The sequence below is a fragment of the Kogia breviceps genome, chromosome 12, assembly GCF_026419965.1.
Source record: "Kogia breviceps isolate mKogBre1 chromosome 12, mKogBre1 haplotype 1, whole genome shotgun sequence".
NCBI classification, from domain to species: domain Eukaryota; kingdom Metazoa; phylum Chordata; class Mammalia; order Artiodactyla; family Physeteridae; genus Kogia; species Kogia breviceps.
This window is the reverse complement of record NC_081321.1, coordinates 24,761,930-24,788,859: the sequence shown is the minus strand read 5'-3', so window position 1 is coordinate 24,788,859 and position 26,930 is coordinate 24,761,930. Positions and strand designations below refer to the sequence as shown.

Genomic DNA, 26,930 nt, shown 5'->3' with positions numbered 1-26,930 from the left:
GTGGCGCAGTGGTTGAGAGTCCACCTGCCGATGCAGGGGACGCGAGTTCGTGCCCCGGTCCAGGAGGATCCCACATGCCGCGGAGCGTCTGGGCCCGTGGGCCATGGCCGCTGGGCCTGCGCGTCCAGAGCATGTGCTCCGCAGCGGGAGAGGCCACAGCGGTGAGAGGCCCGCGTACCACAAAAAAAAAAAAAACCACCTTTCTAAAATGTGCTCTATTGTGAGGGCGGGAAATCAAACACAAATCAAACTGTTTCAGATATACTTTTTAAAAAATAAATGTTTATTTCAAGTATGAAAAGTAATGTTTAAACATTATCCAAAAATTATGTTCAGTTTAACAAGTATAAAACAAGACTCCGACAAAAAGTTTACAATTCAGTATAAAATACTTAAGAATATACTTTGACATTCACAGTGAGGATTTCTGAAAAATAAATTTTGCTATTAAGTTTTAGAAACAAAAATACAGTCCCAGAGGAAATAAACAAGTCCTTAAGTAATGAACAGGTCTCCCTTAGGATGGATAGTTAGCATTTCAAAACAAGATTTGTATAATAATTCCTTTTAAAATAATGGTAAACTTGGTTCAATAATGTCAGAATTCAATACCTTATGGTTTCCCTGACAAATACCATCTATTTCTTATGTCTGCTACCCACAAATAAAGTTCTCAAGCCAATTTAATTAAGTTAACTTCAATGATATACATAACCTAAAATGGTAACCAAACTCAGAAATTTTATCATGGCAATCTGAGTATTTCCAGAAAAATAATTTGAAAGGAAAGTGACAAATTTTCTTGTGGCAATTAGAGAACCATCAGAAGAATTAAAGTCTCAAAATTATTCTAAAGTACTGCTACCCAGACTTCTGCTTCTCTTCTCCATGTACATCTTTTTGTAGGTTTGAAACATTGCTTTTGAATCTTTTACTGGGTTTTGTAGTGTCTCAAATCCATCTGCACTGAAACTTCTCTTGGAGAGTCTTGAATTAGCCAAAACATTATCATCTAAGGAAACAAAAATTTTATTTATTACTCTTAATGTTAGTGACTAGTATACAATCAGTATAAATTGAGACGGAAAACATGCGTCGTTCTCTGGGATAAAAAATTAGGGAAAGAGTTACGTGTGACAAACTATGGCTCTTTACCTACAGAATTATAAAGCAGATACACAGGACGTCTTGCCTCTCCTTTGGGGGCTGTTTTCTAACGTCATCCCCATCTTCATTGCCCAGGGCTATTCTGCTCTACCTGTACCCTTGGCCAATAAAAACTCTTATTATTTGCACACTATTATGAATGTGACTTTCTTAACAGCCATCTAAACTAGCAATATAAAAAGCACAAACGCAAGCCAGTTCCAAAGAGTAAATGGAAAGTACAGCTTGTATATTCTGGCCTTGCTATGCACTAGGTATTCTAAGAAATATCTGTATTTTTCTGTTTCTTTAGACTATTTCAGTGCTGTCATTAGCCTCACTATCCTTTTTTGATGGGCCCAGCCAGGTTTTCCTCTGTGTATTTCTAGATGTGCCTCTATATTTCAGAAGCTGTTCCAATTCTGAATTCCCAAATTTTACATTCCTGCTCTAGCCACTCCTTTCTGAGTAAGTTTTCTTTTACCTTTTTCTGCCTGGGTGGGTCAAGCACTCTGTCTTCTTTCTTTCTTTCTTTCTTTTTTTTGGTAACAGAGGACGGCTACTCTTAATTCTTTATCTGTTTCAAATTCCTCTCCGTGCACATCAGCTTTCTGTTATGAATGCTGATAACTGAGGTGCAGCTCTAAGCTGCTTCCCACTGGATTCTGTCACCTCCTCTTCTTCTACCTCACCCTGACAGTTTCACGACTTGCTCCATCTACACTCCAACCTTTGCCACCAAATTTAGGTGTTGCTTATCTAAAGTGTGTTTTTTATAGCTCTCTGGGAGTTCCAGTTCTCCAGCCTCTTCCTCTTGGTATGCTCTGTCTTTCATGATCTCCCTGAGTCTCGTAAGCCTTTTTTAAATTATAAATTTATTTTATTTTTGTTTATTTTTGGCTGCGTTGCTGCACACAGGCTCTCTCCAGTTGTAGCAAGCGGGCTCTAGGCTCATGGGCTTCAGTAGTTATGGCTCACAGGCTCTAGAGTGCAGGCTCAGTAGTCGTGGCACACGGGCTTAGTTGCTCCACAGCATGTGCGATCTTCCTGGACCGGGGCACGAACTCATGTCCCCTGCGTTGGCAGGCAGATTCTGAACCTCTGCACTACCAGGGAAGCCCTTGTAAGACTTTTGACAGAGCTCTGGACTTGTTTCTTAGCTTTTCTCTCACCCTGCTGCATCTCTCATTGCACCTGGGCCCTGCTTTGTGTCATTTTCATAGTGATCCTGAGTACTGATGTCCCACCTTCAGTGTTTATCGCTCATCCTGTCTGCAGGGATCTTCATGTCTGTCATTTAGCTCATGCTGCTCCGAGCCTCTGGTCAACCTGTGCACATATCTGTCTTCTGAGTATTTTCAGATTCAGATTCCAGTTATGCCTCTCAACTCTCTCTGAGGCAAAACTTACGGCCCTCCCTTTTTCCAAGGAACTTTCTTGCTGCAATCTCCACACCCATTTCCACCTTTCTCATATTTCACTTCCTGTGTTCCAACTTTAGGGGTGCGTTTTCTACTCTCTCACTAATTCATTTCCCCCTCTTTCAGTTGTCTTCCTGTTCTAATTAAGAGTGCACATTTCTTCTTCCTTTGATTCTTTCATTCAGGTTTCTTTTTCCCTTTATGTATCTTCAATGTATAAGACTCCATTTTTACATGCCTGCTTATATATATTCTTTATAAGCTCTTCTCAACCTTTGTCACACTTTTTCTCTTGCTTCTCTTTATTGTTGCTCATGGCAGAATTCTGCTTCTCCCAATTTTCAAAAGACTCTTATGAACTCTTCGTATTTAATTAACCAAAACTAAAATAAAATTCCTGAACCCTAGGTTCCAGTTCTCAATGCAAAACCCTAAAACACAAAATACATTCATTCCACTAATTAAAAATCAGATACTAAAAACTCTGGTTTTCTGGTTGGCCCTCAGCCCAAAACCCTACCCAGCAAAAAACAAAAACAAAAACAAAACCTCAAACCAAACCAAAACAAAAAACTAGGAGCATCAGTCTTTGGTCATCAAAATAACTCAAATTCCACACTTAATAAACTTTGAAGACAGGGATGTGGTTCAAGTCCCTACTGAGTTACTGGCTATGTAACTTTAGACAAATGACCTAACTTCTCATTGATAAATGGGAACATCTTTGTCTCCCTGGTTTAGAGAATTTAATTAACTAACTTGCAAATAATCTAATCTAGGGGTTGGCTAACAGGGTATGCCTGTGGGCCAAGCCCAGACTCTAGCAAGTTTTGGTAAAGTTTAATTGGAACATAGCCCATGCTCATTCATTATTCTACAGCCATTTCTCACTGCAATGTTAAAGTATTTAGGAGAGACATTATGATTTGCAAAACCTATCTACACAGAAGAAGTATGCCAACCCATTGTCTTAAGTCACTGTGATGAGAATTCTCTTGTTAAAAGGAAAGAGATCACTACTCTGTCCACAGCATGACAGAAAAAATAGGAGAATGTCTTCCTACCACTCATACAGACACTGAACTATTTTTTAAAAGAATATGGATTAAAAACCAAACTTCACAATAGTTTCATAACTGTAATCCAGCTTATATATGACAGAGTGCCAGGTAAGTAAAATAAAAACTTAAATAGACAGTTTTACCTATTTCTTGGTTGGCTTCCGGCATCCTTTTCTCCTCAGTCACACATTTTAACCAGTCTTCTTTTGTACTTTTTATTCCTGAAACTATTTAAATATTCATTTTCAGATCTCTAAATATTGCTATTCATCTCTTTTAGTACTATAATGAAGGAAAACCATGTAAGCCTAAATTAGATTTTAGAAGGCATCAGACATATTCACACGTAACTAAAAAGGGCATGGAAAAATGTGTTCTCCCATATGACGTGCCTGAATCTCACAACTTAAAAGTTTACCTTCATTATGTAATTATGTTTCTCCTCCTTGGGCTGAACACCAACACATCTCAAGATACTTAAGGGCACATGAGACAGAATGTACCTCACACTGCTGCTGCACCCACTTCCAACCAGGCCCTTAGATTCTAAGGATCTAGTTTTAAGAACCAAGTGTAATCACCAGTACTTTACAAAATGAATTTTATACTCTACTCATATATCCCTACCACCTTACAAGAAAAAGTACCTTATTTACATTGTAATTTTATGCACCCAAACAGATACTGTCTGAACACAGTACAGGAGAAACTACAATTTCCATTCAAATCCTTTAGTTTTCCAATCTGGGTTTCTCAACACTATGTTTTACATATACTATCCACAGCCCACAAATGTTTCCTTCTACCACAAATAATGAGTCCTCTATTTTCTCCTTCCATCTTGCACTACATTGAGAATTCTATCCTTCGGCTAACCAACAGTCATGGTTTCCATTCAGGTTTGCAAACTCAACAATGGACAACACTATTTCCAAGGTCCTCCCATTGTGTATTTCATGAGTAGACTAGAAGGTACCGCTCTAACTTTAGTGATAACACAATCACCAACTGCTTCAAAGATGACAGTAAGTCAAACCACTTCCGTATGTACAAAAAGATTTCATTAACATTACATATCTCCTAACATTTAGACCAATATTTCAAATTCACAGTGCTTTGAAACTGCAAGCCCCAAAAGAGAATGAACAAAGGCAAGACCTGAAATAATGTACACTTGACGCTTTTCTGACTTAGCACAAAGAGCGTTTTTCACTGCCTGCCACAAAAGGAAATCTTTGTATTTGGCAAACCTTACAATTTTATGTACCTCTTGTCTTTAATGTGAATGTAGTATAATTTAAAGTAAGTGGGACACAAACTTAAAACAAATATTGCCCAATGAACCATCAACGTACTGAGAAAACTAAATACTAAGTAAAGGCAAAATGCATTTACGCCTCTCCTAGCTACAGGGAAGTCAGGAGAGATGCTCTGTCACTTGCTGAACTACAAAAGTACAATGTTGCAGAGACACCATCAAAAGAGTCATACTGGACCTTGCACAGGAGCCTGCTCCTTCCTAGGAGTGGACGGCAGATCCTTCTGGTCTTTAACAGGGTTTGTATTCTTAAATAGTCCATCTGGACATAATTTAAACTCCAGCATGCTTAGTTTCTCCGTGGTGTCTTTCACAGGTAAAAGGGTCTTAGGCTTATTTTCTGGTCTCTTTTCTTTATTAAGTTTCCTGGGTGAACTGTCTAATTTTGTGAGACAAATGCGCTCACGTTCAGTGCATTTAAATGCAACTCTGTTCAGATACAGTTTCCTTTGATCCTTTGCTTGGGAAGCCATTTGGTTGAATTCAACGTCATTATTTACGGTACTTAAATTTTTGTCTAATTTGGTTTTATCAATCCACATTTTATCAGGTTGCTTTCCACCAACTGTTCCTTTAATATTCCTCGAAATGTGTGTTTTAGACTCCTTGGAATGATGGGCTTTGAGGTTTTTACCATGGCTTGCACCAATATTTAATGATTCCTTCGAGGTCTGTACACTGCCATTGTGTCTCTCATTTGATCTCCCACAACTTCCCACTCGTGTAGAAAGTTTATTGGACCTCATATACTGAGAATCACATGATACATTTTTCAGGTAGTTTTTCTTTAATGCTTCTTTATGCTTCTGCCTTGATAAATATTCCTTTGGTGATAGAACTCTATTAATTTTAGATGAGCTATCCATAGAGCCTGAGGACTTAACGTTTGACACTGTCTTTTCTTTAATCCTAGCTCTTTCACCTGTGGTTGAGAAAAGGTTACAGAATTTAAATGCACCACCTGCCACATTCTTATTCTGCTCTTGTTTATCATATTTCTTCCTCTTTATCTCTGAATCAAGTATGCTCCCTTCATCTAACTTCTTTTCCAAAACTTTTTGTTTAGAACCACCTGCTTTCAATTTTCTCTTTTCCGGTGATACTGACTGTACCAAAGAACCATTCTTCACATGTAAATCTTTATTTTTACTTGTCAAAAAACCCATCTTTGGTTTTAGTGGTCGTAAGTTTTGTGCCATGAGCTTCCTCTGCAGGCTCTCTTGAGAAAATTTTGCAATTTTGTTAGTGGAATGAAAAGTTATCTCATGAAATTGCAGTTTTCTTTTTCTTTTGTGACTCTGCAAAGAATCTGGTTTTTTATCACCTTTAGATAAAAAGTGACCAGATAATTCTTGTTCTGTCCTTAATGAGCTATTATGTTCTGATTTGGATTTATCTTTTATATTCCTGCCTTGCTCTGTTTCAGGAAAAGATTTTTTCTCAATTGGACAAGTCAGAGGACTCTTCGGCTGATTATTTGGGGGACTGTTAAATGCAATAAGAACATCTCTGTCAGAGGTTCTCTCTCCTTGTTTATAACCGTTAGTCTCCAAAGGAGAACGTGGATCTTTCCCTTTTTCTTCCTTTGAAGTTGAGTTCTTAGTGGAATTACACTGGCATTGAGGTACTCCTTCGTAAACCATAGAGAGCCACCCCAATGCACAGCAACGGACATCATCTTTTTCTGAATCCAGTGTTACAGAATCACAGGTTTCTTCAACTGTACGTGCTTGTGGGTCACAATGGTTCCCTTCTTTTGTGACAGGCTTTTCTTTCTGAGGCTCTGTCAGTTTGTCTATCTCATTGGGTTGATCGTCCTGTTCAGGAAATAATTCTTTCATTTGCTCTGAATTTAATATTGTAATTTGTATCTGGTCTGTTGAGTCTTTGGAGTCACAACCGGTTGTATCACAGGTTTGAGCTTTTGAGATGTGGTGTGCCATTTGTTGGACCACAAAACCTTCATGCATGTTCACAGGTTCAATACCATAGGGAAACTCTTTTAAAAGTTCTGACAGCTGATCATGTAGGTATAAGATTGATGTCTTATCTTTGAGATTCTCATTTGTTGTAGGATCCAGGGCCACTTCCTGAGGGTAATTATCTTGCTGAATAGCAGCTGGTGAACACGTATCATTAGCCATGCTTTCATTTTTAGTGATATGCTCCAAACTGCTTTCCTCTAGAATTCCACTCTTTGCGCCAATGTACTTCAAAGTCGATGGTTCTGGAGGTTGCAGTGACTCTGACTGATCAGTTATTTTATGTGAAACATCTGTGCACTGTACAAAATTATCTTTTTGAAAGTCAAAGTCTTTATTCCCAGTGATATTGTCAAACGGTTCATTTTGTCTACTATTCATTACTTGGTGATTGGGTAGAGGTTTCTGTGGCTCAATCTTTTGCAAAGACGGCAAGTTGAATATCTTTGCTATTTGGGAATTATAAGAGGTATCACCTTCAACAAGAGAACAAATACTGCCAATCTGTAATACATCTCTGCCCACAATATCACTGTCCTTTGATATACATGAGGTTTGCTGATCACTCACAGGATACTGGATATCTGGTTCTGATTTGTCATGCTTTCCTTGATTGGTATTAGGTGTGACTTCTGAATTAGTATTAGTTGACTCACTTTGCTTATCCTTCTGAATTAGTTGCAAAATCTTGGTGCTTGTGGTACTTGTCACTGGTTCATTAACATTCAAAGCAGCAGTATTTTCCGAGGATTTGTTTTGTAAGCTACAAACACTGCCTTCTTTAATAACTGGATACATTGTTTCAGGTAAAGCTTCAGGTGTTATACCTTTGACAGACAATGTTTTGACATCTGAAAGAATTAAGGGTGATACTACAGCAATCCCCTTTGTAGTAGTTGCTCCTGAAGACTCATAATTCTGTGCTACCATTGATAAAACTGTGTCTTGTGAGCTGTTTACAACTTTATTCTGAGAATTTCCCACAGCTGAAAATGGACTCTTCTCACAGATGTCTGCAGGCTTTGAAATTCCAACCGCTGTTGTGTTTGTTTTTGACTCATTACATTGCTTTTCTTCCATAGGTTCTAAAGGTTGCTTTTTCCACAAAGAAAGACATGTTGCTAGCAATTCCATGGAAAAGTGAGAGTCACTTTTAGAAGACATTCCATTGAAGGATTTATGCTCAAAGCAAGAAGAGCTGTTTGAAATCTTGGCATTTATATTACAAGTACTTGGAGTACCTGGAGTTTCCATGGTTTTCAAATTCACTTGGTTACCAGTGTTCTGGACATTTGGATTCATTTCAAAACTATGCAGCTTAGAATCATGAATACGTTCATTAGTATCTTTTAATAATTTCTTCTGAGTTTTATTTCCAGATGCAAGTAAACTGAGAATTAGCCTATTTTTATTTGGATATTTTGAAACATATTCCTCAAAGGATGTAGACTGAGGAAGAGAAATTGCTTCATAATTTGTTGGCACATTTTGTGCAACGTTGAGTAAATTTCCTGATGAAAACTGGGTGTTATTTAATATTGCCTGGGTAATCTCAACAGTTGATGTCTTTAAAGAACTCACAACTTGCGAACAGCCAGAATTTAGTAAAACAGAACTGACTTGGTTAAAATTTCTGTCCTGAAGGTTGGAATTCAATGTATTATGTGTTCTATTTGTTTCTTCTATAGATTCCATTACCGTTGGTGGTTTATCCTCCACAGTATCTGGAGGGCCTACGGTTACCTGTGATCCACACTGGATTTTGGCAGTTTGTTTCAGAGACAACCCACAATTTTGAGCTGATTCACTATAAGAGGTATTAGTTGTTTTAATACAACCTGCTGCCATCAAAAGATTTTTATTAATTTTAATTTTCCTTGCAAGGTCTGAAAACTTCTTTTTTATTTCTACTAATGTTTTAATATCCCTCACTAACTTTTCTTTTGTGGCACTTGTGTCCAGTACTTGATTTGAAGTTAGATTTTGAGAATCCACTCTTTTCTCTTGATTATTTTGAGTAACAGCCTGAACACCATCCACAGAAGATCTAACAGGTTCATTAAAAGGCTGATTAACATTGGTATTTACTCTCAAGTTACAGGAATTTCCCATTGTGCTAAAATTTTCATTAAGGTTTTGCCACTGCTGCTGAAAGCCTCTACAAAAGTCTTTCCTCATTTCAGACAAGTGCATTTCTTGACTCTGAGGAACTTCCTTAGAAGTATGTTTAACAACATGTGGAGTACTTTGCAGAGGCTGGCTTGCATACCTACAGTCATAAGGAGGAGGAGGAGGTCTTTTGTCAGTTTGAGTAACCGCATGTTGATATGACGGTACAGTTACAATCTGCTTTGACTGTAAAGTCAGGGCAGGATTTGGAGATTGACTATTTTTAACTTGTAATGATACAGATGACATAGGGGTTTGTTTCTGAAGAGTAGGATCCTGCAAAAAGCTTCGTGATGAATAACTATATTGCTTTGGAAGTGGTCTGTAATCTGGGTAAGTCAACCCACTGGATGCATACTGCTGTGCCCAGTCAACCTGCTGCTCTGATAAAGGTAGGTTAAATCTTGGGTTTCCTTGATAAGTTATAGGAACTCTTCCGGAATTAGAAGGGATCATTTGTAGTTGCATAGAATAGGTATCTGATGTTAGAAATTGATTCTGTAGTGCACGTACATTGGGCGTATTCGTTCCAAAACCAGTCTGATGAGATACAGTTGCCCCTGTATGAGAAAGCATAGAATTCCTCATTGGTGAGTTCAACCATACATCCTGTGTAACTCCTGAAGACATTTGCAAATCGTGATTTGGTTGTTTGGGTCCTTTAACATTTGCATATGTTTTTCTTTCTACTGAAGTTTGTGAGGTCACAATGGTCCCACTATGCATATCAGAAATAGGGATTTGTTGAGGAGTTTTATAATTTCTGATGTTGAGCAGCGGCTGTGAAACTGGATTTAAATTACTGAGAAATAGGCATGATTCTTGGTTACTTCCAGGATGGTTTAAAGAACTCTGAGATGCTGTGGTAAGTGTGTTTACTAAAGCTTGCTCCAAAAAAGATGCCTGTTTTTTAGGATACTGTGGTGGTAAGGTGACACTCTCTGATTTTGCATTCCAGTCCATTGTCGATTTGATGCAGTAGCAGTGTATTAAAAGCCAGTTGTTTTGAATGTCAGGAATCTGTAGGAAATAAAGATCTTTTATTAAAAAGCTGTTTTGCCAGGTCAGGATTTCTAAGATAATTTTCTTAGTTTACCTTATCACCAATGCTGACTATGTCTAGCAAAATTCCTGAAACCTCAGACTAGAGAAAGCTTCTTCTTTGATTTGGATAAGAGGAACAGCAAAGGAAGATGTAATAATAAATATGGCAAATGTCAATAAAATGTTCTGGTGTGTTCAACAGAAATTCATTCTACCCAATGGTCAGTATTTTGTTAGTTACACTTAAGAGACAATTACTTTCTGCATTTATTTATTTTAACTAGCTCTTTATTCTAAGTAACCCATGATCACTGTTAAGAAAAAAAATTTTTTTAATAAAAAAACTTTTTAAAAAATCAAGCATATACTAAGAAGCCCTTACTACTGTCCATCTCCAATGTCTAACTCCCTAGGAGTATCTACTGTTATCTTTCTTTCAGAAAATTTCTATATATGAAAAAACACCAATACATAGATAAAACCTCATCTTTTAAGACAAATGGAGTCCTACCAAACATGCTGTCTACAGTTAGCCTCATTTTCATTACTATACCTAGGATATCTTATCATTTCAACTACATGTATATCTACCTCACTGTCTGCATAACATTCCACTTTCTGTGTATATCACCATTTAACCATTTCTCTACTGATGGACGTTTGGTTTTCTTAAGTTTTTGCACTTATAAACTATCCTATACTAAGACTTCTTGTATTTATGCTTTTATATTTGTGCTGTTTCTGGAAATTCCTACAAGTGAAATCAATGTCAAAAGACACTGAAATTATTTTCATAAGCAGTGACAAATTGCCTTCCAAAAAGAATGAAATAATTTATACTCTCACCAACAGTACAGGGACATATCTAAAAATGGACAAATCTGTAACAATAAATGATAGGACAAAGTTTGACTTAAACGTATTAATAGTATACCAAACAACTGCAGAATACACATTCTTTCCAATGCACATGGAATTTTTACTGGTACTGACCATATGGCTAGGCCATAAGCAAATCTCATTTTTGAAGGATTACAATAATTCAGATTAATTCACAGTGGAATTAATCTAGAAATTGTAGAAAAAGGACCTAGGAAACTGCCAAATAATTAAGAAATAAAGAATGCAGTGAGCTCTGGTGTCTCTTCCTCTAATTATCCAATAGGATACCAGACCTATTGAATCAGACCCCACCCATATGACCTCATTTACCTTAATTATCTCCCTAAAGGCCCCATCTCTAAAATTAGTCACACTGGAGGTCAGAGCTTCAACATATGCATTTGGGGGGGGGGGGGGCGACAAGACACACAGTTTAGACCATAATGGGCTCCCAACCCCATGTTAACATATGACTTGAGGATAATTTATAACATTAAATAGACTTATTTAAAAGAAGACTGGGATACAATCTCTGTATTTATCATACAATGTTAAAAATAACAAGGTAATCCAAGGAAAAGACAGAGTGAAATAAACAAAATGAGAACAGAGATTCAATAAGTCACAAGTTGGTAACATAAAAATCAACAAGCCTCTGACAACACTGATCATCATAAAAAAAAAACCCCGCTGTATTGGGAAAAGAGGCTATCACTAGATCTTACAGACATTAAAACGGTAATGTATATATCTTGAGTATTTCCAAACATTTAAAATTTAGGTGGAATGGAGAAATTCCTTGAAAAAACATACCCAAACATCTATAATTAAGTATCTTCACAAAGAAAACAGCAGGGCCGTGTGGCTGTACTGGAGTGTTCTACCATTTATGAAAGAGATAAATCCAATATAACCTCTTTAAAAGGATAAAAGAGGGAACACTTCACAGCTTATTTACTGAGCCTATCATTCCAAAGCTGAAAAGAAAGACAATTAAGAAGCCAATCTCTCAGAAACAAACACAAAAGTCCAGAACAAAATGTTAGCAAACCAAATGGGGTGATACATGAAAAGGATAACATCATGATCAAACTGAGTTTATTTCAGGAATACAAAGTTTATCATTGAAAATTAATCAAAGTAATTACATTATAATTTTAAAAATCATATGATCATTTCAACAGATGCAAGAACTTTTGATAAAATTCAATTAAAATTCATTAAAAGAACAATTGTATAAAACCAAGAATAGAAAGGAGTTTCCTTAATTTTGATAAATGGTAATTTCAAAAATTCAGACCAACAAAAGTAATATTATTAATAATAATAGATAACTTAAATAAAGATGCCACAATCACCCACTTCTATTCATTGTTGCACTGGAGATCCTAGAAAGTGTAAGAATTGTGAAGGAAAATATGAAGCTATTAAGAGATGTTATGTAGAAAATCCAAAACAATCTGTAGATCTTTTAGATCTATTACATGATGGATCATAGTGTACTCAAACTAGATTGAAGAAGGCACATGTTACCATGTGTTTGATTTGTTGATGTGATTCTTGTGAATTTTATATATATGTTTATTTATGTATTTGCTCATAAATAATACAGTAGAAGGGAGACTTTTGAGGCCTGGTGTCAAGCATGAAATAAAGCCATGACTAGAAACTGACTCCATGACTTCAGGTTTCATTTTTTGTCATTGCTGTACCTGAGCCAAGATTGATCTGTGCATGCTGGTAGGAAGAGGCAGAAATTTGGGGGATATCCTGCCAATGTGACCCAAGGTGACACAGGTGGCATTAGAAACTCTCCCTCTCCCAAACTGAGCATCTGATCTTGCAGATAACTTGCTCCTGGGACTATAAACTTAGGTGAGCTGGGACTGTTTGCATTTGAGACGAGTTTTGCTGTAACTTCATCTCTTGTCGAGGATCCATTCACTAAGGCATCGGCCACCAGAGGCTTTGCCCGAATGGACAGTCTTCACCTCATCACTTGTGACCCAGCAGTAATCCAGACCTGCTTGAGTGCCTCGTTGAGGAGACTATAGTGTCTTGGACCAACTGGACTTTTCTATTACGGATGCATGCATAGACTTGGTTCGTTACAAGCACTTCGTGCTCAAGTGGTTTTCACTTTCATTCTGCATTTTTACATACATTTTTGCTTTCTATTTCTCTGCTTGCTTCTCCTCACTTATGTGAAAGTCTAAGTCATTGGTGAACTCTATGTTTGTCCTCACCCGTCATTTGATTAAGGTAGTAAAGAAACCTCCCTCTCTTTGAGAGTTTAATTTGTCGGGGAGCCAAATCACCCTTGTCCAGCATGACAGCATGCACATTTTGGTTTAAAAACAGGTCCCAAGGAGAAAGATCTGTATATTCCTCACATGCTTTCTCCCAGGAAAGATCCTTAATAAGACAACTGATCAGGGAGAAGTACTACAAAAGTAGCAGTACTACAAGAGTTAATGATAAATTCCCAATAATTTGCCCTATTTCTTATGTGAGCTTGGGGGTGGGAGGCTGTTACAGAAATTCTGTTTCATCAAAATTTATATGTTTAAGTCCAGTTCACTATATTTGGAGATAGGGCCTTGAGTGAGGCAATTAAGGTTAAATGAGGTCATAAGGGTGGGGCCTTAATCCAACAGGATTAGTGTCCTTATAAGAGAGACAACCAGGTGTATACACACACAGGAAAGACCATCTGAGGAGACACAGAGAGGGTAGCTGTGTGCAAGCCAATGAGAGAGACCTCAGGAGAAACCAAACACATTGATCTCAGACTTCCAGACTCTAGATGCAGAAATTTATTGTTAAAGCTACCCAAGCTGTGGTTATTTTGTTAGGGCAGCCCTGCAGACTAACACAGAGCCTATGAGTAGGAAGAGAAATGCTCCTTACAAACAATCTGGGGTTGTTGGGTTTTTACCCCCTCTCTCTCCTTTGCTGGCATAGAAAAAAACTGAAGCCTGGAAAACCAACCTTGAACTACCTAAATTAAAAGGAGAGAGTTAAGGGACCTCTGTGGCAGTCCAGTGGTTAAGACTCTGCACTTCCACTGCAGGGGGCACTGGTTTCATCCCTGGTCAGGGGACTAAGATGCCACATGCCACTTGCTGCAGCCAAAAGCAAAAACAGAACAAAACAAAAAAGACCTTTTTCCTGACTGCAGCCTCTACTTTTGGATATAATGTATTCTTAGACCTTTTGAAGACCTTTTTTGCAGTACCCTGGCCTCTCACTGTTGTGGCCTCTCCCACTGCGGAGCACAGGCACTCCAGACGCAGAGGTTCCAAGCTCACGGGCCTAGACACTCCGCTGCACGTGGGTTCTTCCAGGACTGGGGCACAAATCCGTGACCCCTGCATCGGCAGGCAGACTCTCAACCACTGTGCCACCAGGGAAGCCCTAGAAGATATATTTTAATGGAGATAACTAGAGACAGGATTTCCATGGTCTATCATTTAAATTTTTCTTGGAAAAATAAACTCTTTCGCCCCCAAATTTGCACCCCGTCCGTCCTCTTATCTCCTCTCACCTGTGACAGCCATGGCATTTACCTAACAAATTCTAGCTACGGCGAACCTCTCTGCACAGGAATAGACAAAGTTTTCTGGGGAAAAAACACACAAGCCAACAAAATGAGTTTACACATTGCACATATCAACAGTACCTGACAATTCTACTTCATTTTGTTGAAATTTTATTTATATTAAAGTAATTTAATTTTTCTATTCTTCTCTCCTCCCTGGTCCTCCGCCACCCCAACCCATACACATGCTCCCCCTACTCAGCTGCTTGTACTTCAGAGGGAAAAAAATAGCACTATCCATCATCCTCCTGTCACCAAATCTATAAGACACAGCCTTGTAAACGCAGCCTGTACTTATAGTATCAAATCTCTACACTTAAAATCCTGCTCCCAGGAATTCCCTGGTGGTCCAGTGGTTAGGACTAAGTGCTTTGACTGCTATGGGCCTGGGTTCAATGCCTGGTCAGGGAACTAAGATCCTGCAAGCCACGCAGCACAGCCAGAAAACAAAAAAAGAAAAGAGAGAGAGAGAGATAAAATCCTACTCCCTTTCCCTGTATTCCCAATATCAACCTGTCTCTACTGGATTAAGTTACACATACACAGGCGCACACACACATGCACATACGCCAGGATTACTGGTACTCAAAAAACACAGCAAATAACCTCACTGGGCCCTACATTATTCAGCTCTTTACTCCCCCCACCCCCACACCAGTGACAGTCTTTTAACTTGGTTAAAAATCACAAATATAATAAATCAGATTTTAAATGCTTAAGACCTTTTTTTTTTTTTTTTTTTTTTTTTTTTTTTTTTTTTTTGCGGTATGCGGGCCTCTCACTGTTGTGGCCTCTCCCGCCGCGGAGCACAGGCTCCGGACACGCAGGCCCAGCGGCCATGGCTCACGGGCTTAGCTGCTCCGCGGCATGTGGGATCCTCCCGGACCAGGGCACGAACCCGTGTCTCCTGCATCGGCAGGCGGATTCCCAACCACTGCGCCACCAGGGAAGCCCAGACCTTTAAAGGTAGAAACAAATATGATTTTTTTAAAAGTAATTTGTGGGACTTCCCTGGTGGTCCGGTGGGTAAGACTCCAACATGCTCCCAATGCAGGGGGTGGGGGTTCAATCCCTGATTGGGGAACTAGATCCTACATGCATGCCACAGCTAAGAAGTCCACATGCCACAACTAAAGATCCTGCACACCACAATGAAAACCCAGCACAGCCAAAATTAAATAAATATTTAAAAAATAATAATAAAGGTGGGACTTCCCTGGTGGAGCAGTGGTTAAGAATCCGCCTGCCAATGCAGGGGACAAGGGTTCGTGCCCCGGTCCGGGAGGATCCCACGTGCTGTGAAGCAACTAAGCCCATGTGCCACAACTACTGAGCCTGTGCTCTAGAGCCCATGAGCCACCACTACTGAAGCCGGCATGCCTAGAGCTGTGCTCCGCAACAAGAGAAGCCACCGCAATGAGAAGCCCATGCACCGCAACAAAGAGTAGCCCCCACTCACCACAACTAGAGAAAGCCCTCATGCAGCAACAAAGAGCCAACGCAGCCAAAAATAAATAAAATAAAAAATAAAAGCAATTTGTGATTCCATAAAATAAAAAAAATACTGAATAAATTATTAAAGAAGCTAAAATGCTACATTACAAAATATTCACTTAATGCAAAAGAAAACAGTGAGGGACTAAAAGATATGAGACAGAAAATAAAAAGTAAAAACAGGAGTTGTAAATCCAACTATATCATAATAACACTGAAAGTGAGTGGATTAAACAATCCAAATGACAGAATGTCAGATTATATTTTTTAAAAATGGCTAGCTAACTATATGCTGTCTCCAATAGCCATACCTTTGAGTCAAAGATAAAAACAGATTGGAAATAAAAGGATAAAAAAAGAGGGACTTCCCTGGTGGTCCAGCAGTTAAGACTCTGCACTCCTAATGCAGGGGACCCAGATCTGGTCAGAGAACTAGATCTCACATGCCACAACTAAAAGATCCCTTGTGCTGCAACTAACACCCGGCACAGCCAAATAAATAAATAAAATTTTTTAAAAGGATAAACAAAGATATTAGGCATACAACAGCCACAATAAAGGGAGAATGACTGTACTAATTATCAGAAAAAATACACTAAAACAAAAAATGTTACTGAAGAGGGACTTTTAATAACCATAAAAGGTCAGTCCACCAAGCAAGATATAACAACTATAAATACATACACACTTAAGAGAGCATTAAGGGCTTCCCTGGTGGCGCAGTGGTTAAGAACACAATGCAAGGGACACAGGTTCGAGCCCTGGTCCGGGAAGATCTCACATGCCTCTGAACGACTGGGCCCGTGCACCACAACTACTGAGCCTGCACTCTAGAGCCTGTGACCCACAACTACTGAGCCCGTGTGTTACAACTACTGAAGCCCACTCACCTAGAGCTGGTGCTCCACAACAGGAGAGGCCACCACAATGAGAAGCCCATGCACTGCAACGAAGAGTAGCCCCTGCTCATCACAACTAAAGAAAGCCTGCGCGCAGCCGCGAAGACCCAACGCAGCCAAAAATGAAATAAATAAATAAATAAAATTACATTAAAAAAAGAGAGATCGCATTAAAATACAAGAAGTAGGGACTTCCCTGGTGGCGCAGTAGTTAAGAAGCCACCTGCCAATGCAGGGAACACGGGTTTGAGCCCTGATCTGGGAAGATCCCAAATGCTGCGGAGCAACTAAGCCCATGTGCCACAACTACTAAGCCTGTGCTCCAGAGCTTGCGAGCCACAACTATTGAAGCCCACACACCTAGAACCCATGCTCTGCAAGAAGAGAAGCCACCACAATGAGAAGGCCACGCACCGCAACGAAGAGTAGCCCCCACTCTGCAACTAGAGAAAGCCTGTGCAGCAACAAAGACTCAATGCAGCCAAAAATAAATAAAAATTTTTTTAAATGAGTAAATTTATATTTAAAAAATACAAGAAGCAAAACACAAAGTGAAAAATAGGCAATTCACCAACAGTCAAAGATTTCAATTCCCCACTTTCAATAGTGAACAAAATTGGCAGGGGGGGGAAAATCAACAAGGAAATAGGAGTTTTCAACATATTATATACACCCACATTTCTAGTTTTCAGTGCAGATTAAAAAAAAAAAAATCAAAAAACTAGAGTACTTTAGGTTGCAAGTTAGTGCACAATTTTTTTTTTTTTTTTTTTTTTTTTGCAGTTCACGGGCCTCTCACTGTTGTGGCCTGTCCCGTTGCAGAGCACAGGCTCCGCGGCATATGGGATTTTCCCGAACCGGGGCACGAACCCGTAAAACCTGCATCAGCAAACGGACTCTCAACCACTGCGCCACCAGGGAAGCCCGAAAGTTAGTGCACAATTGTCCATTGGCTGCTTTGTAGTTTTAAGGTTCTCTCCTCTCTGGCAGTTACTATGGATTAGAGCCAATAGTTCATGTACTCCTGTCTAGTGGCAAAAGGGTCAGCAAGCAGCCCAGTGACAGGTGAACGTGCCAGCAAGCTATGAAAGCACTGGATTCTTATATTCTGCTGTGGGGAATCTTCTTAACTATGAATAGGTATAGGTAAATTAGCAAACTGTAAATAATGATCCTTGATATAGCCACACAAAGTTTGGCCTACTAACCCACCCATCTGGCTGTAGGTTTCACCGTTTGGAGAACAAGCAATACTAATACGTTGACGCTGATAAACTGTGGTGGCCCTCACTGGGAAGGGAGGCAAGCAGCCCAGGTGTGTTGACATTGAGAAAGTGCTATGGTCTACACTGGGGGGATTTAGAGTCATAATTAATATACTCCTATTCCAAAGAGAGAATCCACAGAGGCTTCCTGTGTGTCAACACAAAAACAGTCTTTTTAAATTTTTAATTAAAAAAACCCCTAGGGCTTCCCTGGTGGCGCAGTGGTTGAGAGTCCACCTGCCAATGCAGGGGACGCGGGTTCGTGCCCCGGTCTGGGAAGATCCCACATACCGCGGAGCGGCTGGGCCCGTGAGCCATGGCCGCTGTGCCTGCGCGTCCAGAGCCTGTGCTCCGCAACGGGAGAGGCCACAGCAGAGAGAGGCCCGCGTACCACAAAAAAACAAACAAACAAACAAAAAAACAACCCCTAAAGTCTCTTTATGTCTGACAGTCTCTGGATTGAAATCTTATATATATTATTACTATTACTTCCTGTGAGAAAAGTGGAAAGAAAGCAAGTCACTAAAATCCATGGCACAGGAAGTTGTAAATAGCAAGTTGTAAAGTGTGAAATTAAGATGAATTAGTGAAGCTGGAAAAAAAAGGGAAGTGAATGGCTGAAGTAGACTATAAATGTAACAATGCTTGTGGATTTTCACATAAAATCTTCATAAAGACCTTACTAATGTTAAGAAAAGGCTTGTGATTTTTTTTATTTTAAAATATTCTATATCCATACAATGCAAATATGGTTTAACTGGAAAGCCTCCTTTATTTGAAGTCAGCCTTATTACAGAAAATTACAAACCAAAAAATAACCTAAAAATCATACCTTTGAAGAATAATCATATTAATATCTATCTTCAACACAAATGCACAAGCACTTACAACCACCAACAGAAAAAACTCTACTGAAATGGACCTATTATATTATGGTTTACCATGGCCAGGCTTACTTTAGGCCAGACAAAGTCGTAAGAAACAGAACATGGAAGGGCAAATTAAGCCACATCAAGAATTTTTTTATATGCAAGGGTAACAATTTATCAAAGAAACTGGACCATTATTATAGTGAAAGACAATGCTATTAAAAGCCAAGAGTGACAGGCTTTTAAAGACTGCCTTGGGCAAAGCAAAAGATGCATATCTAGGGACTTCCCTGGCAGAACAGTGGTTAAGACTCTGTGTGTCCACTGCAGGGGGCACGGGTTCCATCCCTGGTCAGGGAACTAGTATGCCACGTGGCGTGGCCCAGAAATTTTTTTTAAAAAGATGCATATCTAGACAGTTGTCTAGCAGGCTTCGATAAATGTTTGTCAAATGAATAAACGTTTTCTGTAATTGCTGAACACCAAGTTAAACAGAAGTCCCTATTTAAACCTGCAAATGGGAAAAAGTCTCCACCCCCTCCCTTCACATCTGTGTCAACCATAAACATTAAATGATTTCATCTGTAAGCATTTCAGTAATTCAAAACTACAGGATCTCTTAAAAAGTATAGTACTCTTCTCATCTCTTCTGGTATTTTAAATTGGAACCTTCCCTTATGTCTTTAGCTCCACTTCTAATGTGCTTATTTGGAGAGTCCACTGATGTGATTAAATTGAGGAAAACCCAGTATTTTTCATTGCAAAACTCATCTCCAATGGAAAAAGCTATAGATTCTTCTTTAAAATCAACAAAACTACAAATACCAACTCATAACTGGTAAAACCCACCTTCTGAGGAATTCCAAAAGTATCAAGATTTACTCAACCTATTCCAGCTCTTTTTGTGTCCTTAGTCCTAAGACAAATAAGGCTTTTATCAAGCCTTGAATTAGGCTTTCAAGAATACACTACCCTAAATTTTACCTTTATAACACAACTTATAAATAGTAACAGCTAACACTTAAAAATTTATGTCAAGAACTGTATTGAATACTAAATACATTTAATGGTCACAACAAATGCACGAAGCCAAGCAGTCCTAAGCAGGAGCGCTGCGGCTGGCAGGGCCACTGTCCCAACTGTTAGGTCGGCTCTGCTTCAGAGAGAAAGGAGACAAGACTGAATGGATTCCTATGTAGTTTTTTACCCACTCAAACAGCAAAACCAACTTCAGTGTCCCTAGTCCCACAAGGTAATAGCAAGGCGGATGAGAACTGTGAACCACAGTCACTTCATAGCCTGCAGTTATACCCCAAGGGAAGGGAGGCTGTCAAGTCTTGAGTGCAAGTGGAACCAGGGAGGTAGAGAAACCACATTGTGGCATTTCTCAGGAGGCTGCCAGGAGGACCTGTGGGGTGTCCTGCCAAGGCGTGGGTCAGACTGAGATTAAGCTAAGCTTTGCCTGTGAGGCTTTTAAAGGAAAAGAAAGGTCATCAGAGCCCCACGGTGAAGCTGTTCACCTACATGTCTACGCTCCAATCTTTCAGGTACCTAGCTCCAAATGTGATTCAGAAGCACAGGCCGGCACAATCGGATGCCCTACTTAATTACACTTCCTCTTAGGTAACACTGGGTAAGAGTGACCCGACAGTGACTCTCAGCAGGATGGCGAGGCCACAACCAGGCTCCCCATGTGTCCCAGATGCCCTCCAGGTTCACCAGTCAGAGCCACATGGCTCTCTCCTGGGAGGAGGGAGAAGCGGGGATAAATTGCTCTCCTTTCCCTGATTGATTAATCTCAGTACAGCATGAGGCGCTGGCACTCACCATGATGGGCACTGGGGCTAGAAAGTGGACACTAGTTTGTTGTGTCTTTACAGTAGACGTCAGACAAATCTCAGACCACCTCTTCTAGGCCTATCATTCCCTACAGTGGGAACTAAAGATCACAGAGCACACAGGAAGAAGTCAGTTATCCTTCCTTGGAGTTCTGCCTAGCAACTCATTTGGGACCTCTAGGCTCCCACCTCAAGGAAACATGACCCATTAGAGGGGTAGTGGTCTCAAGTATCTGGAAATCCCTGACAACTGCCTCAAGTATAGATGGTTAGCATTTGGTAGGCAAGTATAAGCTACTTAACAATATTCTATCGGGGTACAGACTGCATTAGGAGATAAGCATCACTTATTACAACAGGAATGAGGCAATTCTGTGCCTCTTGAGGTAGACAAACTCCCTGAGTAGAAGTGAACAGTTTCCATAAAGTATGCTGAAAGGCCTCTGAAGAGAAAGCTGATAAAAATCTCCTCCTCCCTGTTAGTTACCACTGTCATAATAGGTGCATTATAATGTTTGCTCTGGTAGTCCCAGGTTGTTGACAGGATTCCAAGAACTACAACAGAGGCATTTTGTTGTCATGGGGTTAAGATTCAGATTCCATAAAACTGGAGGTTAAGATTAATGATGCAAAGAGACCTCAAGTACCAGAAAAAACATACAGGACAGAATCTACCTTCTTGTCAGTAGGGTCAGGTAAAGGATGACAGATCCAGCAAGCAGTTAAATTCAGAGCCATAACTACAGTCTAAAAAATGTACACAAGAGGGTTCTAATCAGGAAACCATGAGAAATCATGACTAATACGATGAGGTATTCAGGCCTTTGACCAAGGACACAGCTCCAAGGACATCCACTCCCAAAGTCAGCAGCTGCTGAGTTTCTAAGTGTCCTTAGATTAGGATCTTCCATTGGCCTGTAGTTATACTGAAGATGGTGGCAACAGTCTGGAGTAAATTAGATTAATGGTCTCTGAACGCCCCCTACCCCCATGATCAGTACTGTCTTCCTTCCCCACCAGCATAGGGGAGCCATTCAAGTTTTGCTGGATGAGAAGGAATGGCAATCACTCAGTTGTAAAGTGAATAATCCCATGCTCTAAGCCACCCTAGCCACAACACTTTGCCCAATGACATGATCATAAAGAAGGAAAATGTAAAAACAGGTAGAAATTGCGACAGTGAATCTTTAGGGGCATAATGAAACAGTGACCTACTGAAGATGAATTTCTGTCATCCAATAAAACATCCTTCAACTACTTCAACTAAAGTAACACGTAGCAAGAAACTGAATGCAGAAGCAATTATAAGAATCCAACTATTGGGCTTCCCTGGTGGCGCAGTGGTTGAGAGTCCGTCCGCCTGCCGATGCAGGGGACGCAGGTTTGTGCCCCGGTACAGGAAGATCCCACATGCCGCGGAGCAGCTGGGCCCCAGAGCCATGGTCACTGAGCCTGCGCGTCCAGAGCCTGTGCTCCGCGACAGGAGAGGCCACAGCAGTGAGGCCGCACACCACAAAAAAAAAAAAAAAAAAAAAAAAAAGAATCCAACCAGACATTAAAGAGATTTGCAAAAATACAAAACAATGCCACTCTTTTCACTAGAGTTTTGTGTTGTTTTGGAAAACATTTATATTAATGTGTAAGGATTTACTGTGGTTTTTAAAATTACTATTCACTTATTTTTGGCTGTGTTGGGTCTTTGTTGCTCAGCACGGGCTTTCTCTAGTTACGGCGAGTGGGGGCTACTCTTCATTGCAGTGCTCAGGCTTCTCACTGTGGTGGCTTCTCTTGTTGCGGAACACAGGCTCTAGACGTGCGGGCTTCAGTAGTTATGGCACATGGGGGCTCAGTAGTTGTGGCTCATGGGCTCTAGAGCGCCCGGCTCAGTAGTTGTGGCACATGGGCTTAGTTGCTCCACAGCATGTGGGATCTTCCTGGACCAGGGCTCAAACCTGTGGTCCCTCCATCGGCAGGCGGATTCTTAACCACTGTGCCACCAGGGAAGTCCTACTGTTATTTTTTTTTTTTTTTTTTTTTTTTTCGGTATGCGGGCCTCTCACTGTTGTGGCCTCTCCCGTTGCGGAGCACAGGCTCCGGACGCGCAGGCCTAGCGGCCATGGCTCACGGGCTTAGTTGCTCCGCGGCATGTGGGATCTTCCCGGACCAGGGCACGAACCCGTGTCCCCTGCATCGGCAGGCGGATTCTCAACCACTGCGCCACCAGGGAAGCCCCCTACTGTTATTTTTAAATAAAATAGTTTTTTAAAATTCCTGTTTTCAGTTTTTAATGCAGTAAATATTGATGTAACCTACATAAACGAATGTTCTATAGGGTCTTTAAGAATTTTTACTGTATATAATTGCTTCCTGGGACCATGTGTTCCTGCAGTCTCCAGCTGCAGAGAAAGCATGTCCATGCAGCTCTCAATGGAGGGAGAATCTGGAAGCACACACCTGACTTCTATGGACTTTGTCTACACACATCTTTTTCCCGTTGGTTCTATATTGTATCCTTTGCTGTAATAATATATTGTATCCTTTGCTGTCATAAACTTTAGCCACAAGGATACAAAAAGAGAGAAAAAGAACAAAACCACAAGTTGGGTCTTTGAAAAGATCAACAAAATTGATAAACCTTTGGCTAGACTGAGCAAGAAAAAAGACTCAGATTACTAAACTCAGGAATAAGGATATAACTACCAACCTTACATTTAAAAAGAGATACTATGAACAACTGCATGCCAATATATTCAGATCATTTGGATGAAAAGGACAAACCCCTGTGATATTGTAATTTATAATAAGAAATACATTATTAGGTCTTCATCCCCATTTCTGGCACAAAGCTCCTAAAACCCTCGGATTTCCTTAGTGAGAGTGATAAAGGTGTCTTTTGTTATGTCACCGAAGTGACTTTCTGACTGCACCTAAGGATGGAGGCTGGTTGCCAGGAGAACCAACCAGATGATTTTGTAACACAGCAGGACCCTATTGGGCCTTCCAGCGACAGGCCTTCCCCCATATCCTCTGCTTTAGCTCCTCTCTGAAGTACCTAGATAATAGTATTGGATGCAAAGTTCCTGAGTTGTTGGACAAACTGCATGATGATCATGAGCACATATCCCCAGGCCTCCTGGAGCCTAAGGACTGATCAGGTTAACCCTTGTGACACCACCCTGCTGTCTCACCATCAGCCTATCAGAGAACTGTGTGCAAGCTGATCACGTACCCTGAGAGCCCCGCCCCAATTACCTGGCCTTTAAAAATGCTTTGCTGAAGCCCTTCAGGGAGCTCAAGGCTTTTCAGGGCATGAGCCACCTCATCTCCTTGCATGGCCTTTGCAATAAACCTTTCTCTGCTGCAAACTCTGACATTTCCGTTTGCTTGGCCTCACTTTGTTTGCATTAACAATTAAGAGGGTTGGAACGTTCAGTCCCACCCCTCACCCCCAGCCCTGCACCTCCCTCCCCTACCCCACAGCTCCAGGAGGGGAGAGGAGCTGGAGGGTGAATCAATCACCAATGGCCAGTGACTTAATCAATCATGACTGTGTAAAGAGGTCTCCATAAAAACCCCAAAGGACAGGGCTGGGGAGCTTCCGGGGTTGATGAACACATGATCGGGGGAGAAGTGGCATGGAAGCTCCACATCCCTTCCTCCCATGTACTTCACCCTACACATCTCTTCCATCTGGCTGATGATTCCTATTGTTAAAAAATTTTTAAAAACCCAACAGGCCCTAGGTTGGAGCCACTTGCCCCCAGGACAGCAAACTAAGATTTAATTGCAGTTTCAAAATCTCCCAGGTCTTAAATTTCTGGAATTTCCTGGTCAGCACTAGTGAGGTAACCTTGTCTGAAACAATACTTTCTTTTCTTTTGCTAATAACCTCCTTCTCTGGCCCCGGTTTCTATAAAAGGCTTCCATTCTATACAGCTCCTCGGAGCTCCAATTTACTCTCAATTCATGAATTGTTGAAAAGAGCCAATTTACATCCTCAAATTTACTCAGTTGAGTATTGTGTAACAATATCCTTTAATATCCTTTGCAATAAACCAGTAATCTAGTAAGTAAAATGTTTCTCTGAGTTCTGTAAGCCTCTCTAGCAAATTAATTGAACAGAGGGGGCTCTTAGAAACCTCTTAGCAATCAATCAGAGAAATACAGGCATCAACCTGGACTTGAGACTGGTGTCTGAAGTTCAAGGAGAGGGTTGGTCCTGGGAACCTCCAATCTGTACCCAGTCAGAAGCACAGGTGACAATGTGGGCTTGTGCATCTGAAGTGGGGGGTGAGGCAACTTGTGGGACTGTGGCTTCGACCTGTGGAATCTGATGGCATTTCTGGGTAGATAGTGTCAGAACTGAGTTTGTAACAGGGAAAAGCCAAATCTAACTACATGTTGGATCTGGTTCTTTTACTTTAACCTTTGCTTTCCACTGCTTTAGTTCACTAAAAGGATACTGTCTATACATAATGGCCTGCCTCAAGGAACCCTGCCCCTGAATGTTAAACCAAAGTGCCTTTGTTCAGGGAAGTGTCCAGACCCTGTCCACTGTGGACTGCTGCAAGAAACAAGAATTAACACATCCCCTCCCTGAGGCTGGCCATTCCAAGGGATATTTGCCAAACGTATGGCCTTTTTACTTCACTTCCTCATCTCTTCCCCGTCTCTGTTCTATAAAAGAAACTGGCATCCAAACCCCGATAAGATGGTTCTTTTGAGACACTAGTCTGCCATCGTTTCCGTCTGCCGGCTTTCGGAATAAAGTCATATTCCTTGCCTTAACATCTAGTCTCCCGATTTACTGGCCTGTCGTGCAGCAAGTAGAGGGAGCTTGGACTTGGTAACAAGTTGAATTGTAGGACACCCAACTGATGTCCCCAGAGAATTGCTTGTTGGTAGTACAGTGGGGAACCCCCCCCCCGCCACACACACACACACACACACACACACACACACACACACACACACACACACACACACACACACACACACACACACACACACACACACACACACACACACACACACACACACTGGAATGGAATTGGGTGCAGAATCCCAAAAGACACACTGACCAAAACTGACTCAAAAAGATACAGGAAATCGGAACAGACCCATAAAGAAATTGAATTAGTAACCAAAAAACAACCCAAAAAGAAATGGTTAGGCCCAGAAGGCTTTCTGGTGATTCATGCCAAAAATTTAAACATTTAAAACCCACTCTACAAACTCTTCTAAAACATAAAAGAGGGAATACTTTCCAAATCAATTTTGAGGCCAATACTAAAATCAGAAAATAAATAAATACATAAAATCACAATAAAACTACAGACCGTGCTTCCCTGGTGGCGCAGCAGTGGTTGAGAGTCTGCCTGCCAATGCAGGGGACACACGTTTGTGCCCCGGTCTGGGAAGATCCCACATACCACGGAGCAGCAGGGCCTGTGAGCCACGGCCGCTGAGCCTGAGCCTGCACTCAGCTCCGCAACGGGAGAGGCCACAACAATGAGAGGCCCGCAAACCGCAAAAAAAAAAACCAAAAAACAAAAACACTAGACATCAATCTGTTATGAATATAGATGCAAAAATCTTCAACAAAATACTAGCAAACCAAATATAACAGCATGTAAAAATAAGTATATGCCATGACCAACTGGTACTTTCCCAGAAATGCAAGATTGATTTTTTTTATTTTTTATGTTGAACCAATGTCACATCAATAGAATAAAGGACACAAACCACATGATCATCTCAAGCACATGTAGAAAAAGCATCTACTATGACTGAAATTAAATGCATCCTAAAATCCAACACCCTTTCATTTAAAAACACTAAAACTAGGGCTTCCCTGGTGGTGCAGGGGTTAAGAATCCGCTTGCCAATGCTGGGGACACGGGTTCGAGCCCTGGTCCAGGGAGATCCCACATGCCGCAGA

At 40.6% G+C, this 26,930-nt stretch overlaps 1 protein-coding gene across 10 annotated transcripts in view; it reads right to left on the bottom strand.

Moving 5' to 3' along the window:
* Window positions 1-262: 262 nt before the first annotated feature.
* The window catches only part of RESF1 (retroelement silencing factor 1), a 34,730-nt gene continuing 8,062 nt past the window's right edge, over window positions 263-26,930 (bottom strand). For 5 of the 10 annotated variants that reach the window (XM_067009029.1, XM_067009030.1, XM_067009031.1 and 2 more), the window contains 3 exons: window positions 5,125-10,117; window positions 3,772-3,855; window positions 263-1,012 (listed from right to left, as the gene is read on the bottom strand). In XM_067009029.1, the coding sequence (XP_066865130.1) occupies window positions 846-1,012; window positions 3,772-3,855; window positions 5,125-10,060 (5,187 nt within the window). In that variant the 5' untranslated portion in view covers window positions 10,061-10,117 and the 3' untranslated portion in view covers window positions 263-845. Of the gene's footprint in view, window positions 1,013-3,771; window positions 3,856-5,124; window positions 10,118-14,570; window positions 14,646-26,930 lie in introns of all 10 variants that reach the window. The other 5 variants (XM_067009027.1, XM_067009028.1, XM_067009026.1 and 2 more) reach the window with 3 other exon arrangements.